This window comes from Gobio gobio, assembly GCF_949357685.1.
Source record: "Gobio gobio genome assembly, chromosome: 2".
Classification (NCBI taxonomy): domain Eukaryota; kingdom Metazoa; phylum Chordata; class Actinopteri; order Cypriniformes; family Gobionidae; genus Gobio; species Gobio gobio.
Window position 1 is genome coordinate 24,085,314 of NC_137098.1, and position 17,557 is coordinate 24,102,870.

The 17,557-nt window shown below is 37.6% G+C and overlaps 1 protein-coding gene across 2 annotated transcripts in view; it reads right to left on the bottom strand.

The window, feature by feature from the left end:
• Window positions 1-17,557, bottom strand: part of trmt44 (tRNA methyltransferase 44 homolog) — a 141,896-nt gene that overhangs the window by 73,441 nt on the left and 50,898 nt on the right. For both annotated transcript variants that reach the window (XM_079810958.1, XM_079810959.1), the window contains exon 7: window positions 12,079-12,185. In XM_079810958.1, the coding sequence (XP_079667084.1) occupies window positions 12,079-12,185 (107 nt within the window). The remainder of the gene's footprint in view (window positions 1-12,078; window positions 12,186-17,557) is intronic.

The window sequence follows — 17,557 nt, forward strand, 5'->3', positions numbered from 1 at the left end:
GGAGCATATAAATTGAGGTAGGCTGATCGTAGGTGCTCGCAAACGAAACGGGCTACACAATCTAAACAAATAAAAAAACATGCAGGTTGTCTTACCTTACACCTCTCCGCAAAATGAATATAAATCCGATCTTCAGTTCCTGCGCTATATGCACATTTAAAGGAGTTCACATCAACGAAAACAACAGATATGAGCATTTTATTAATAAGCTCAATTCAAGATCAAAGAGCGACCTAAGCACTGGTGAGATCATTTAGTCTCATTAGTTTTAATGAAGATGATTGTGTTTGTGAGCATTTGAGACTTACTTCACTTGCGGCAGTTTGAGTGTTGGCTTTCTACTCATTTGCGGCGATGCGTGTTGCAGTAGCGCCATCACATCTGGCTACAGCATGTCATATATAGCCTATAACACTCTCTCACACGTTTATTTTTTTTACAATTTGCCAGGAGTAAAATTTACATGTGTGGTTTACACAACTAGATGCATTTACTCTTGTCCAGTTTCGCCTGAAATGTTGAATGAAAAATTTTGTTTATTGTGTTTGACTGTTCAGTTTTTATTTACATTTAAAAAGCAGACATAAAAGTAACTTAACCCCCTTGATTTCTTATCAGTGCCAAAGAGACTCAAATAACTGTTGTTTTTAATCATTCAGGCAAGTGTTATACATCATTATAATCTGTTAAGTTTTTGTATACAGTCACAATAAAAACAAAATGTTGTGCTTTTTGCAAAATAAAGAAAACAAACATGATGCATGATCTGCAGCCTCTCTCTCAATGAGTATGTTTACATGGACAACAATACTACGATATTAACCTGATTAAGACAATACTCTGATTAAGAAGCTACCATGAAAACAGCGATTTCTAATTACCTTAATCAGGTTAAAGTCATACTCGAAGTAAACGCAAATCGAATTAAAACATGTGGAGTATGCCTATTTTAGTTGCATTATCGGAAAGCATTACAGCCATGTACACACCTTAATCTAACTATTAACGTTGTGTAGGAGTTTGCCGCATTTTGTGACAGTACACATACACACCAGGCAAGTGCCGAGGGGAAGGCTTTGGGGTCTCGAGCCCCTGCCCTTTTTAAAAATGAATCAAAAGTGCCCCTCTCAACAATCATCAATAATATTGTGGCCAACAAAACAGTAACAAAGCACTCAAATGTCGTAAAATTCCTGTTTATCTTTTAGGTATCTGTCAGTCTGAAATGTCGTTACCATGACGTGTTGCTATGGTGCGTGTGTCTTGCCTGACTGCTCACTCGGACACTGCCTCCTCTACTTTTTTTCTTTTTGTTGTAATTTTTCTGCTCATTGTAAAAGTAAAATACAATAAGTTTGTATCTGTAATCCCATATTCATAATTGTGACCAAACTGTCTGCTTACAGCGGTCGAGAACCTCTAGCCATATGGGTCATTCAGTGAACGCCTTTGGCTCGACGGCAGGAAAAAACAAGCCAAACAAAACAATCACGATTTTCATGTTTGTGTGATAAGTTTTAGACTTTAGATTAGACATCAATGACTACGTTTACATGGACAGCAGTAATCTAATTATTGACCTTATTCTGAATAAGACAATATTCTGATTATGGTGTTTACATGAGTTGCTTTTAGAATATTCCGTTCATGTTCCTGTTTTACATGTTATAGAACATGTCATCACCCCAAGGCTGCGTCCGAAAACCTAGGCAGCAGACTCGTTGCCTCGCTGCCTTATCAGACTATGGCTTGTAAGGCAGCGTTTATGCATGAAGGCACCTCACAAAACTCATTTCGGACAGACCTCTTAGGCAGTGTAACAGTTTAGTGATCTACAGCAAAATGGAGAGAGCTTTGGTGAGAACTTAACAAATATTTAATTACTACATTAGTAATTTCTCGCTAGAAATGACATCAGAGGTGGAAAATGAAAAAAACCTTTTACACAAACTGACCTGCAAACGCAACTTTCGTACGCCATCTTTTTTTTCCAGCTCAACTGTCACAGAATGGAAAGCACAGGATTGTGGGATATCAAAGGCAGCGTAAGGATACAAATTTGCTGCCTTCAAAAATCGATCAGATGAAGGGATCTCAGGAGACAGGAAGTAAAGCTAACATTCGATTCGGACGTGCCTTGGTGCATTCCTGCCTTGAAATGTTTTCTCCGAAGGCAGCATTTTCCAGGTTACGGACGCAGCCCAAGTCTTGCGAATGCTCCAAGTCTTCTTCTCCATTTTTTGTGTATCTCTGTGGCAGAATTACAGCGCCACATACTGGTCTGGCATGTATACTACATCGTTTTGAGTCGGTTTCAGTGGTTTTGTGTGTATGCTAGGGGTGTAACGGTACACGTATTCGTACCGAACCCACTCGAACATATTAAGTATTCAGTCCATTTTATCACGAAATTCAAACGATGAATGCCATTTTGACGCTCTTTAATGTGACGAATGATCACTGTATAGGCTCGTCAATTCAAGCGGCCGCAGCGCGCGCGAGTGAACGCGATCATCTCTTCCAGAAGAATAAACATGAATTAATATCTTAAGGTATGTTGAGGATAACACTTCATAATGTGTTATGAATAACAAAACGTATCATATGTCATGTAATCGCTCAATCAGTGTTTCAATCTCGGAAAGACGTCAAACAGCTTGTAAACAATGTCACGCAGCATCATTTACCTCAGAGTCAGAAGTCATTCAGTGTCCACAGCTGTTAAAGGTCCCATGCCATGGCATTTTTCTATTATTTTATAATGTTTCCTGAGGTGTACTTATATTGTTAGTATGATTTTTACATCATAAAATGTCATAATTTAGAAATAAAAGGCATTTTTTCCTATACTGATGTTTGCCCTCTGGCTGAATGTTTCAAGAGGCGTCTGCTGGGAGACTTCAGTAAAAACGCCCACTGTTGTGATTGGCTGACATCACGCATTTGAAATGAGTATCAGATCTTGTAGCGGAGGGGGCGTGGTTTAACGAGGTCTACGAGGCACGAGCAGGCACGAGTCTGCCAGAGAGACGGATGGACCTGAGTTCACTTCTCATCAGTTCAGTGAACTGTTGTAGTTAATAGCATATACTACAGGTTATTCGTTTATTTCTAGTCGGAGGGACTGTCACTCATGTCAGAAAGTTAGTAACTCTAAAGTAAAGTAAAGTAAAGTAAAGTAAATTATGGATCAGCGCTGACTGGAGACGCGAACCATTTAGAACGATTCAGTCCGATTTGGTGAACTGGTTCGGTTCACTAAAAAGAACAGGTTCAAAAGAAAGATTCGTTCGCGAACCGGATATCATGGACCAGAGACGGAGTGATTGCTAACAAAGATATTTATAGTAACTACTGAGTTGTGAGAGCCCTGTTAGCGCGAGTTTATTTTGTTTGTATCTGAGAGTTCTGAATAAACACGAGTCCCAGTCACACAGAGTCACAGAGTCTTCATCATTATTCACCAACTTTGTAACACATGCAATGTACCATTACAGGAGATGAACGAGTTACGAGTAAGTGTTGATTATAGCATTGTTTTTAGATATTTTCCTATCATATGAAAAGCGTCAGTGACGCGCATTGAGTACACAGCGCAAACAAAGACACAACAGCAGTAATCGAATAATCCAGTTTATTGTGGGGAAAGCTGGCTAGCCCGGATATGCTCACGCTTACCCCCCGTCTGCTTAAGGCCCATTTATACTTCTGCGTCGAGTGTACGCCGTAGTGTACGCCGTAGGCTACGCGCGTAGCCGACGCCGTCGTGAGCATTTATACTTCTGCGCTGTTGTCTGCGTCAATGTGCAATTCCACATGCAGACGCTAGGAGGCAGTGTCCTCGGGCATGTTGGTGTAATCAAGACAACAGCCGAAGAAAGCAGCTTGATGTGTAGAATCTGTACATTCATGTCGGAATATCAGCAGCAGTGAGAGAGCGGCTTTTCTTGCAGCTTGAGTTGTTGTATCTAATACAAATTTAGCATCTCTAGTTGATTAGTAAAGTTAAATAAGGCGATCTGGCGCTGGAATGCATTTGTGAAACCATGCGGAGCTCGTGGCCGCTGTTTTCAGCAGCGGTGGCTCAGCAAGCGATTGTTGTTGCGGAGACTTCATTCACGAAATATACCCTAATGTGTCCCTGTTCTTGATATACAATTACTGATTAACATCTTTGGTTTTAATGAGAAAATAAATAAACTATATTCAGCGGATCTATGTATTTATTTACTACCATAAAGAATCGCTGGACTGCAAAATAGTGTGTTATAGCAGACGTAAGGAACTATCATCCAATTTCTGGACACACACACACACACACTCCTATCGCAGATTTTGTATTTATTTATTGACCTGAGGGAAGGGTTCTGGCAGACCAATCACAGCGCTTGCGGTCCGCGTAGAATTGACGCGTTGTTACATTTTTGGAGAGGTGCGCGTCAGGCTACGGCGTTGGGTACGGCGTATCCAACGCGTCTATGCGTAGGGTACGCCGTACCCTCTGCGTGCACTCGACGCAGAAGTATAAATTGGCCTTTAATCTCGCGCCGCGTATGGCACCTCCGCTGTGGGCCAGATGCAGTACTGGGGGTCGGTGATGTTGAAGGCCGACCGGCCAATGCAGCCCGAGCCTCGGCGTGTGTGAGGTTTATCTCTAAAGAGATGTGAGTCTGCCGATGTTGAGCAGAAACTCACAACTATGTGCACATTTTAGAACAGATAGACGCGATGAGGACGTACAAAAACACTGACTCACAAGATAGAAAACACGAAAACACCGTTCTGTCGGGAGAGAGAGAAGCCGCAGCGTGTGCACGAATAATAAAGTTCTGTGTGAACTACACATCAGAAATCACTGATCACAGATCAGAAGGAACTGAAAAAAGACTTATGTTTTCATTTATACATCCAAACACTGAGAAACTGCCAGCATTCACTCGTTCGCAAGCCATGATCTCTCGAGGACAAACAAATATGGCGCTCGCATGGGTGTGCCAAATTCTCTGGGCGGAGGAAAGGGAGGTAACCGTTCCTGTTATGACTTCATAACAGGAGACTTCAAGATTGGCTAGTCTGGCCTGTAATTTTCTCAAAGGCAGAGAAAGACACCCAGAACTCGGTTTTACACCGATCAAAATTTCTAGCCACTTGGGGACAATATTCAGGCTAGGGGAACTCATATTAATAGAGATGCTCCGATCAGCATTTTTGGGGCCGATCACCGATTACCGATCACCAAGATCATGATCTGCCGATTGCCGATCACTGCCGATCACAGAATGGCAGGGGAATGGCAATCTTTTATCTATAATCTTGCAGTTTGCACCATTTGTAGAAATGAAATTAACTCTAAATTAACTGAGTCAAGATCTTGAAGAACCACCAAGTGTTTATTTTAGAAAATTAGATAACTTAAGGCTACTGTAGGCCATCTTTCCCAAATAAATGTATTTAATAAATGTATATAATTATCTCACCTAAATATTTGATCATGCAGTGCATTTTTGTTTTTAAAAACAAATTTTCAGGTAGGTCTAACATTAGTATTGAGGTAAGAAATACTAAATACATTTAATAAGAAATCAAATGTAAATTAATATTGGTCTTCCCTGAATAAATTAAATTAGATTAATCCTTACACTTAAGGTTGCAAAAGTTAGTCATTCAAGAGCAGTGAGTGTCATAAAGGTTCATCAAACAACACAAGACAAAGAGAAACTCAGAGACAGCAGCAGTTTATTCGACAGCTGTCACTTTAAGAGGGAACAAGGATACGGTTACAGTTGCACAAATGTTCACTCGCAGGTCACGACGGGGTTTACGTGCATACTCGTCAAGACGGTCATTTAGTACATACATTTGTGTGTATCTGACCATTTCAGCGCAATTTGTACTCGCAAGCTTTTTGTGAGATGGCCTGTGTGTGTCTCTCCAGACCGTGCGCGCGAGTGCGGTTTGAACACTGGCAAGACTTAAAAATAAATGCAAATGATAAACTTTAGTGACGATGCGACACTGCCTCGATTGTGCAAAGTGGCAAATCCTGTGTCAACTGTGCAGCTCGATTTAGTGCACATGCGATGCGCTGATGTGAAGCCATTTGAGCATTTTGAAAGGGAGAGAGAGGTGATTCACGCGCGCTGTTTGTGAACGTACGTCCCACAGAACGTTTTCAAATGACTGCGTAAGTTATTTAATACAGAAATATGAATTGTACCTCACCTTCAGCATTATAATTATTTTACCCGCGCTGGAAAGAGAATGAGACTGTGTCGCTGCATATCATGCCCTAGCTCTCACGGCAGGCACGGGGTTTAGGTGTCGTCCGCTGTGATCGGTTCATGAGATCGGCCTTTTTGGAGACCGCCGATCAATCATCCCAAAGCGATTATCGACCGATCGAGATCGGTTGCCGATCGATCGGAGTACCCCTACATATTAATGTTGAAAAACCTTTAATTCACTAGAGAAATCAACTCTTTCACGAAATATATGCACTATATTAGCCAATATATATATATATGAAGAGCTCTTTTCCAAAAAATGAGTTTATCATGTCATTTTGCTGTGTACTGAACCTATTCACTGCTCCATCAACATTTCATGCCAAATCGCTATATTTCCTTGTTTAAAATGTACTGCAAGATGCAGTTTCTTTCCAAAGCGCGATAAACGCCGAACCTATTTTTAGCCTAAACACGATATATCCTCTCGACGAATCAGAATTCGATGAGCGAGCGTACTACGTAATCCAACAGGGCGGCACTCTGAACAGCTGTTTGTTTACGTTCATTCATTCATAAAAATGAGTGCTTTAAACTCTGATAACACTTTTGATGGCCTTGATGAGCAAGTGAGACCTACACCGGGGGTAGAAAACGCCGACTGGACAAAGAAAATCACAAAAAACAACAAAAAAAGAAGTTTCCTCACTCAGGTAGCGCGTTGATAACAACAGTGGGATATCAACACAAAGCTGCTGCCAAAGGTTTCTGTCAGGCCGAGAGGCTGTCTCCGGACGATCTGAGGATACATTTAAATTATTTTTATGAAAAACCAAACAAGGTTGACCAGGATCACGCCATACTTCATCTCAGCGTCCGAAAGTCCAGGACCATAAGCACGCTAGCATTCGCACGCATGTATACACACACTCGCATTCACTCACACACACACAGACACGCATACACACACACACACACTCACATTCACACACACACGCATTCATTCACTCTCACTCTCACACTCACTCACTCACTCACTCACACACTCAAAGCACATCTCATACACACACACTATGTGATTTAAAAAAATGTATAGCAGACAATGGTCCTACTGTTTTACAGGTTAGACACTTTACTGTATGCACTATTAAATGCATTGTTGAATATTGAATATAATAATTCGTTTTTTTTTTCATGCATATGTAGTGGACAAGTTGGTCCTATTTGTTACAGGTTTTACACTTTACTAAAAATGACTATTTTTATGTGTATTATACGTTTTATATTTAGATGTATATTATATGTTTTATATTTATATTGAATATGTATTACTAAATAACTTATTGAATATTGTTATCATTATTATCAATAATTTATATTAATTTATGAGTCCCTGATTATATGTTGCATGTTCTCTTGTTGTTGTTTTTAAGAAGAAAAAAAAAGACAAACCATAAATAAATAAAAAAATTGATGGATTTGTAGCGTTTTGAAAAAAAAAATGAATGGATTTATAGCGTTTTGAAAAAAAAATTAATTAACTTTAAATTAATCATCAACAATATTGTTGTTTGATTTAATAATCATTGTTCAACATGTTCAGACTGAGCCAAAAAAAACATTTTAACAGGATAAATTGAATATTCCCAAAATGTGTGGGTCTAGGTAAAAAAAACTATTTTCCTGAAAACTATTGAAATGGATTTATAGCGTTTTGGAAAAGAGCTCCTCATATATATATATATATATATATAAATTAATTCTACTTCACCTGTTAGTGATGTCTTGATTATTTAATGCTATGTTTAGATAAATCTGTCATGAAAATGATAGTCACTAAGATTATATTTCAACAACGAATTGGAGAAAAAACATAATTTTATAATTAGATTTAGGAGTTAATGCAAAAACTGCCTTATGTGAAGTTTACATGTAAGCACACAATGTGTTATTTGAGTGTTGATTATCCTATATCTAAACATGAATATCAGCTGAATATAGGCTCATAGCTTGGGCTCTGTTGTTAACCTTTAATATTATAGTAATAATGTGCAAGTAAGGGCTCCCTATATAGTTTACAGCATTATCTTTAAGAAACTTTCTGTTATAATTTAATTAATTTAAGGACAGACAATTTTTTCAGTAAACCACTGTTTAATAAAAAATAAATAAAAAAATTTTTTTTAAAACTACTGTATCGAACCGTACCGAACCGTGACTTCAAAACCGAGGTAGGTACCGAACCGTCAGTTTTGTGTACCGTTACACCCCTAGTGTATGCAGATATTTCTTGAGAAAAGGGGAAAAAAAGATTGGATAGGGAAAACTCTGGCTTTGTGTGGATGTGGCCCTAGAGTAGCTGAATTTGACCTAATTTTAAAGACTACATAGTTTTCAGGTGAAGTCAATCCTAGTTAATCACTGTTAATCAAAGTTAATCGCAGTTAATCGCAGTTAATCACCGTCAGCAAACATGTAAAATGAAAAGTTTGTCTCCGATATTATAGGTGACTAGAATGCATAATAAATGTACACTCACCTAAAGGATTATTAGGAACACCATACTAATACTGTGTTTGACCCTCTTTCGCCTTCAGAACTGCCTTAATTCTACGTGGCATTGATTCAACAAGGTGCTGAAAGCATTCTTTAGAAATGTTGGCCCAATATTGATAGGATAGCATCTTGCAGTTGATGGAGATTTGATGGAGATTTGTGGGATGCACATCCAGGGCATGAAGCTCCCGTTCCACTACATCCCAAAGATGCTCTATTGGGTTGAGATCTGGTGACAGTGGGGCCCATTTTAGTACAGCCCATTTTATCCTGCTGGAAGTAGCCATCAGAGGATGGGTACATGGTGGTCATAAAGGGATGGACATGGTCAGAAACAATGCTCAGGTAGGCCATGGCATTTAAACGATGCCCAATTGGGCCTAAAGTGTGCCAAGAAAACATCCCCCACACCATTACACCACCACCACCAGCCTGCACAGTGGTAACAAGGCATGATGGATCCATGTTCTCATTCTGTTTTACGCCAAATTCTGACTCTACCATCTGAATGTCTCAACAGAAATCGAGACTCATCAGACCAGGCAACATTTTTCCAGTCTTCAACTGTCCAATTTTGGTGAGCTCGTGCAAATTGTAGCCTCTTTTTCCTATTTGTAGTGGAGATGAGTGGTACCCGGTGGGGTCTTCTGCTGTTGAAGCCCATCCGCCTCAAGGTTGTGCGTGTTGTGGTTTCACAAATGCTTTGCTGCATACCTCGGTTGTAACGAGTGGTTATTTCAGTCAAAGTTGCTCTTCTATCAGCTTGAATCAGTCGGCCCATTCTCCTCTGACCTCTAGCATCAACAAGGCATTTTCACCCACAGGACTGCCGCATACTAGATGTTTTTCACTTTTCACACCATTCTTTGTAAACCCTAGAAATGGTTGTGCGTGAAAATCCCAGTAACTGAGCAGATTGTGAAATACTCAGACCGGCCCGTCTGGCACCAACAACCATGACACGCTCAATTTCTTAAATCACCTTTCTTTCCCATTCTGACATTCAGTTTGGAGTTCAGGAGATTTTCTTGACCAGGACCACACCCCTAAATGCATTGAAGCAACTGCCATGTGATTGGTTGATTAAATAATTGCATTAATGAGAAATTGAACAGGTGTTCCTAATAATCCTAGGTGAGTGTATATCATTGCTTTACATGTTATTCTGCATTCTGAGTTGTGCTTCTGATATTTTTTAGCTTGAACTACCAATTGTATTAATTGTGTAAATTGCTCAAATTTGTAATAAAAAAAATTAATAAAATAAAATAATTTTTTGCGATTATTCTGGTTAAAATTGCGATTGCGATTTTATTTTTACAAATGAAAAGTGTGTATATAACATTTTGTCTTTATATATTAATATGACTAATAATAATAATTATTATGATTATTATTATTGCTAAATAAAAATATTTAACAAAATAAGAAATATTACTATTACAATAACATTAATATTACTATTACAATAACAAAAATAGAGTATTTAAGAATAAATATAACAATATAATAATAATAATATATATATTTTACAGAAAACTTTTTACAAATAAACTGCTGGGTTACGGGTTAATATGCAGACAGCCTATGACTAAAAATCATTAGAAAAGGTCTAAGGATTTATTGTAAAAAATTATATTATTATTATAAAAATCTGTGCTTTTTATCTGTGATATCAATTTCTTAAAGTCTATGTCTTTAATATGAAATATGAGCATCTTATGCATCCACTGTGGGGATCAAATCTCCTGTACATTGAAGAAAAACATATGGATTGTCATATACATTTATTTAGAGAGAAGTATTATTTTCTTATTTTTTGCCCAAAAGTTTCATTCATACTGGAAGCCAGAGGGCGCCCTCGAGCAGAAACTCCACATTTCCCTCAGAAAGTAATGTTTTCAGGAAATCCCTATGGGAAATCCCTAATGTGAAGCCAGCTGTGTAAGTTAGCAGTGCTGAATAAAAAGAAGATAGAAACGCTTTGATTAAATATGACGACAATAAACACGACTGTATCAAGATATGGTGTATTTGAGTTCTTCAAGCCTTCTCTGGTATTTTCATAATAAAGTATGCAGTGCTGATTGACATAGACTTTATTACTGTATAGAATACTATAAAATAATGCATCGTCTGCCTCATTCTGTGAAGAGAAGCCAAATCAGCTCACAAACACTCGACTGAAAACGTGTTATTAAACGTTGTATTTTGTTGGACAACATATTACTAGTTTGTGAAGATGTTTGACACGTGTTGCTTTTTCAAACGCACATTATAAGCGACTCAAACTCGCAGTGCTTTAAGATGGAGCAGCGTTTATTGATCACAGAGCTGCTCTTCACTGACATGCTGGGCATTTATTTATTTCATTAAAATCACAGCCTTTTCACTTTCATAATCGCACATAAGCCAAATCGCAATTGCGGTTCGATTCCGATTAATCGTGCAGCCCTAGTAAAAAAATATACAAGGAGACTTTCCTGCGCATGAAAGACGAGATGCACTGTCAAAGCCAAACACCTACAGCAAAAACCTGTCTCATCTGGGACAAATTCAGTTCACCAAGACGGCAAGTTTGCACAACATTACAGAGACAGTATATGACTACAGTTTAAGCTATCCACCTAGTGTCTGAGCCAGGATCCAAAAGGACCAGACAAATTTATTAACTAATCTATAAATCGAGTCAATACTGGCATGGACTATAGTTAGAATATGACTGCTTCTGAACAACTGTCTTTTAAACCTATGTGGTAAATCATAAAAATAAATAAATAAAACGGCTTGCAATGTGAAGTAAAAATTCATCTGTGAGTGATTAATGGCACACTGAAACCATCAGAGAGACTATAACAGCAAAACATTTGCTCTTTATAATTTTATAAAATGTACACTATATCGCTCAGTAGTTTGGGGTTGGTACTTTTTATGAAAGAAGTTTCTTTCATAAAGAAGTTTCTTATGCTCAAGTCATTTATTTGATAAAAATAAAATGATTGCAATTTAAAATAACTTCCAATTTAATAGATTTTAAAATAATAATAATATAATTATACTACTGTGATGGAAAACATTTATTTGAAATGGTAATCTATTTCAAGCTATCTGAAATAGTAATTTTGTAACTAAAAAGTTGTTACTTTCACTATTAATTAATTTAATTTCTCCTTTATTTACTGACATTACCACAACCTGGGAAAATAAGCACAGAAAGAATTACTTATCTAATCATTTTAGATGAATTTACTGGAGAGCAGGTGTCTTCTCAACACTAGTGCTAAATTGTATGACTTGCCTGGCTGCTATTACAGGGATCCATGGGGTAAGCTCATCTGAGTGGTTTCCAATCAGCCAGTCTGTGGTGGGAAAGAGGAAGCCATTGCTGGGTGTGATGGCATTTTCCTGAAATAGATGAGAGCATCCGCCACATTTCATCATTGACTGCAAGTCCAATGACACTGGGAGGCACTGATGGCAATATGAAAATGATGAGAGAAAAAAAAAAAAAACAGGCAGAGGACATGAAGAATACTTGCCAGGATTTATTAGATAGTGTTGATGACAAATAATAATAATAATAATAATTAAAGCTGCAAGCAGCATTTAGCGGGGTTCAAGCCTTTAAGGCCTTTAAGCACACAAGCATCAAAAGACATTAAGTTTTATTTGGCAAGATTTTAAACGCTGAAATAATAGATGGAAAATTCAATTTACAGGCAATTCACCATAGGAAACATGGTTTTAAAAGGTTTTTAACAGTTATAGCGCCACCTATGGTCCGATCTCTATAAAACGTTTAATGCTTGTTAAGGATCTAATGTCACACATGGCCACCAATTTTCGTGAAGTTTTGAGCTTTCCCTTAGAATTTGTAGGCTTTTGAGGGTTTTTTGCCACGCCTCTTTTCGAAATGACCCTGTTATAGCCATCCAAATGCAAAAGTTAAACTTTTTTTGATAATTATTGATCTAGAGAGTCCAGAGAATTGTCCTAGACTGGTTTGGTTCCGATCGGGCAAAAAAACAGGAACTTATTTGCAAAAGTAGGTTTTTAACATAATCACAAATATTTAATGAACGATTTGATTGACAGCAATGTTTCTAGAGACAAAGTTGTTCAGTATGAGGAGATCTATCAAATTATATCAATATTGTGAGAATATGTGAAACATCACGTGATTACAGAGCCATAAAACTAATTGGCGCCTACTAGTGGCCAAATTCTTAAAAAATTATTACAGACCTCTAGGACCCTGAGTCAAACATGCTCGCCAACTTTTGTTCCGATCGGCCTCTGTTAACCTTGTCTAATAAGTGCTCACATTTCATTGGCCAATGGCGGCCATGTTTTTTGAGCTACGCCAATTTCCTTTATAGACATGCGTGGTACCTTGGACCAAGACACTGCATACCAACTTTCAAGTCAATCGGACTGGCAGTCGGGTGGTTATAGCCCTTTTCATGTTTTTTTCATGTTATAGCGCCACCAAGTGTTCAATCCTCACAATTCTTTTTACCTTGACCAAAGACTCATCCCATACACAAGTGTACCAAGTTTGGTGAAGATATCTCATTTCGTTCCTGAGTTATAGCCCTTTTAGTAAAATAGGCTCTGAAACAGGCTTCAAACCAGTTGTTCCATTATGCATGGTTACACACACACACACACAATATTTTTGAGATATGTTATTGTGAAAATATCTTTTAATGGTCTATGAGCATGTCACATTTTTTTGTGAAATGCACCACGTTCTAGTATTATTTACTATGATTAACCATGTATCTATAACCATAGATCAATATTAGAGTGTAGTACAATAAAATGAACAGCGGGGGGCAGCAAACGACCACTTATTGGCTTAATATACCATTATTTTCATAATTTTCAGCTTTTTAACTGTTATAGAGGCAAATATTGTCCTATCTGTCTGAAATTTTTCATGCTTGTTTAGAGGCATAGTACACATGTTCTGACTTGTTTTTAAGAATATCTGAGCATTCATTGAATAGATATAGGCATTTTGGGACACTTGGTCAAGGCCAGACACACACACACACACACACACACTTTTTTAATGCTATGGTCTATAATCATTTAACATAGCTCTTTGTAACTATTAATCAGATTTTTAAAAATGTATTCAGAAACATAGGACTACACACACACATTTTGTTGTAGATACAGACATTTGAACTTTATGATGTTGCAGTAAACAAAATGTTTCCTGCCAGTCTCCTTCAAGATTCACATTTCTCAATGTGAAAATTGTCAATAGTAATACTTAATAGATTCATTTTAACTAAATGTGATTGCAAATGTTAAAATAGTGATTTATTTTAAGCTGAATATGACTTGTAGATCAATATTAGAGTGTAGTACACTAAAATGAACAGCGGGGGGCAGCAAACGACCACTTATTGCTTAATATACCATTATTTTCATAATTTTCAGCTTTTTAACTGTTATAGAGGCAAATATTGTCCTATCTGTCTGAAATTTTTCATGCTGGTTTAGAGGCATAGTACACATGTTCTGACTTGTTTTTAAGAATATCTGAGCATTCATTGAATAGATATAGGCATTTGGGGACACTTGGTCAAGGCCACATCATGAAATAACCCTGTTATAGCCATTCAGATGCAAAAGTTTAACTTTTTTTAAAAATAATTATTGCTCTAAAGAGTCCAGAGAATTGTACTGCACTGGTTTGGTTCTGATCAGGTTGAAAAATCTATGACTAGTTTGCAAAAGTAGGTTATTAACATAATTGTGAATGTTTAAATAACGATTTGATTGACAGTATTGGTTCTTGAGGCAAAGTTGTTCAGTATGAGGAGATCTATCATAATTTATGCATATTATGTGGATGTTTATAACCCCACCTGATTACAGAGATGGAAAATACCATTTACAGCCAATACAGGCATTTCAGCATAGGATTACATGGTTTTCAAAGCTTTTTAACAGTTATAGCGCCACCTATGGTCCGATCTCCATGAAACTTTGCATGATTTTTCAGCATGTTATGTTACATATACATAACAATTTTCGTGAAGTTTTGAGTTTTCCTTTAGGATTTATAGGCTTTTGAGTGTATTTTGCTACGCCCCTCTTCTAAATGACCCTGTTATAGCCATCCAAAGGCAAAAGTTCAACTTTTTTTCGATAATTATTGATCTAGAGAGTCCAGAGAATTGTCCTATACTGGTTTGGTTCCGATCAGGCAAAAATCCAGGGACTAGTTCGCAAAAGTAGGTTTTAAACATAATCGCAAATATTTAATGAACGATTTGATTGACAGCAATGCTTCTAGAGGAAAAGTTGTTCAGTATGAGGAGCCCTATCATATGATGTGTATATTTGGTTGATGTGTGCCACACCACGTGATTACAGAGCCAAAAAACTTGTTAGCGCCAACTAGTGGCCGATTTCTTTCAAAATTCTTACAGTCCTCTAAGTCCATGAGTCAAACATGCCCACCGAGTTTCATTCCCATCGGCCTCCGTTAACCTTGTCTTAGAGGTGCTCAAACTTTATTGGCCAATAGCAGCCATGTTTTTTAAGATACGCCAATCTCCTCATAGACATACATGGTACCTTGGACCAAGACACTGCATACCAATTTTCAAGTCAATCGGACTAGCGGTTGGGTGGTTATAGCCATTTTCATGTTTTTTTCGTGTTATAGCGCCACCAAGTGTTCAATCGTCGCAATTGTTTTATCTTGACCCAAGACTCAGCCCGTGCACATGTGTACAAAGTTTGGTAAAGATATCTCATTTTGTTCTTGAGTTATAACCATTTTAGTAAAATAGGCTCCTCCCACAACGTTCGTTTTCCGCCCCTTAGCAACAGTGAATAGAAATTTCTACATTTTTTCAATAATTATTGATATTCATACTCCAGAGAACATTTCTGCACTGGTTTGGTTCCGATCGAGCTAAAATCCAGGGACTAGTTAGCAAAAGTAGTTTTTTGACATAATTCAAAATGGCGGAAAATATATAATGGCGGAAATGAAATCGGAGATATACATTTTTCACGTCAGGTATTCAGCTTTCCAATGATATAAGACACTTGAGTCTACGACATACGGTTTAGGAGTTATGAGCAGTTTCGCGCAATTGATTGCTATAGCGCCACCTATAGGCCAATCTGGCTCATAATTTGATAACCTCTCCTCGATTTTTGTACTACCATCCGACAAAGTTTCAAAGCTCCAGCTTCTACGGTTTGGGCTGCACGATGCGTTTTAGCGGAGAATAATAATAATAATAAAAATCAGTACAATTACAATAGGGTTTCAGCACTTCGTGCTTGAACCCCTAATAATAATAAATATAGCTTCAAGCAGTGATACGGGGACTAGCCCTGAAGGGGCAGCAACAGTAGAGCAGAACCAGAAGAGCAAATAATGCAGAAATATAATGTACATAGGCTAAAGAAGGTTCAGGTGTACAGGTAGGATGAACTCAAAATGAACTCATTTCTGGCCACATTACTGGGCATGTGCCACACTGGATTCGAACCTATGACTTGAAATGTTTGGGGCCTGTGGCATAACACATTGAGCTACTCACTGATGCACATTCACCAGGCTGCAATGGGAAGCTTTCAGTGTGATTATGAATACAAAAAAGCATTACTTGGATTGTTAACCAGATTAGCATGGTAAGCTACCTTAATGCTAACATAACTTAAGGTTAACCTGATAGCTAAAGAGCCATATTAGAACAAATGGCAACTGGTTAACATGTTAACCAATTACCATGCTAAGCTAACTACCATAAGACAACAAACACAGGCAGAGTCTTTGGAGAGATATTTCTCAGGAACAGTAATGAATATCAAAAATCCATTCAGTCATTTCTGTGTGGCTCGGTCCAAAGACCATCTAATCAAAATTTGTTGGAGTAGTCACATACAAAAAAAAAAAATTTAATTTACTTCAATATGGCAGACAAGCACATTTGATAGAAAATGACAGATGACACAGAAAACAACATTTGGATGTTTCTGCAAAAATCCTTATATCTCTGAACACTAGGTGGCACTATTTTCAAACTTCTCAGATACCTTCAGGGCATGCTGTCGATAGTCTGTACCTAATTTTGTGCCGATATGTCAAATCTTTCAACAGATATTTGCAATTTATCAAAAAATATAAAAATAATTGGATTCAGCATGACACAAGGAATCCATAGATGCCAAAGTTACAATTTTCTGAAACTGTTCAAAAGCTATAGGCGCTGTTCTCAAATTTGGCATGGACCCTCAGATCATGGTTCCAATAAAACTTACCACGTTTAATTTCAATTGATCAAAGCTTTGCTGAGATACAGACTCTGAACCAATTTTGGGGCAGCATCGTTAAGATCATTACTTTTGAACAAAGATGAATAAAAAAAAAATTATGTTCAGTCATTGATATACCCTATATTGCCAAAAGTATTGGGACACCTAGGGGTATGCGATATTGACAAAAAAATTTATCGATATTTACTGGGATTTTCTCGATACCGATAATTAGATATTTTACTGTGTGTTATTGTTCTGGTACCTTGGCAGTGCCGTGGTCAGTTGACTCAAAGTTTTTGATATTCTTCATATTCTGTGTGGTGGTCAGTTCACAGCAGTGACAATCATCTTTTCCAAAAACTTTAAATACATTTTTACCTTTTATGGGCATTTTTACCTTTATAAATACTAGGGATGCAACAATACAGTTAGTCCACGGTTCAATACATACCTCGGTTTTTAACCACGGTTTTCGG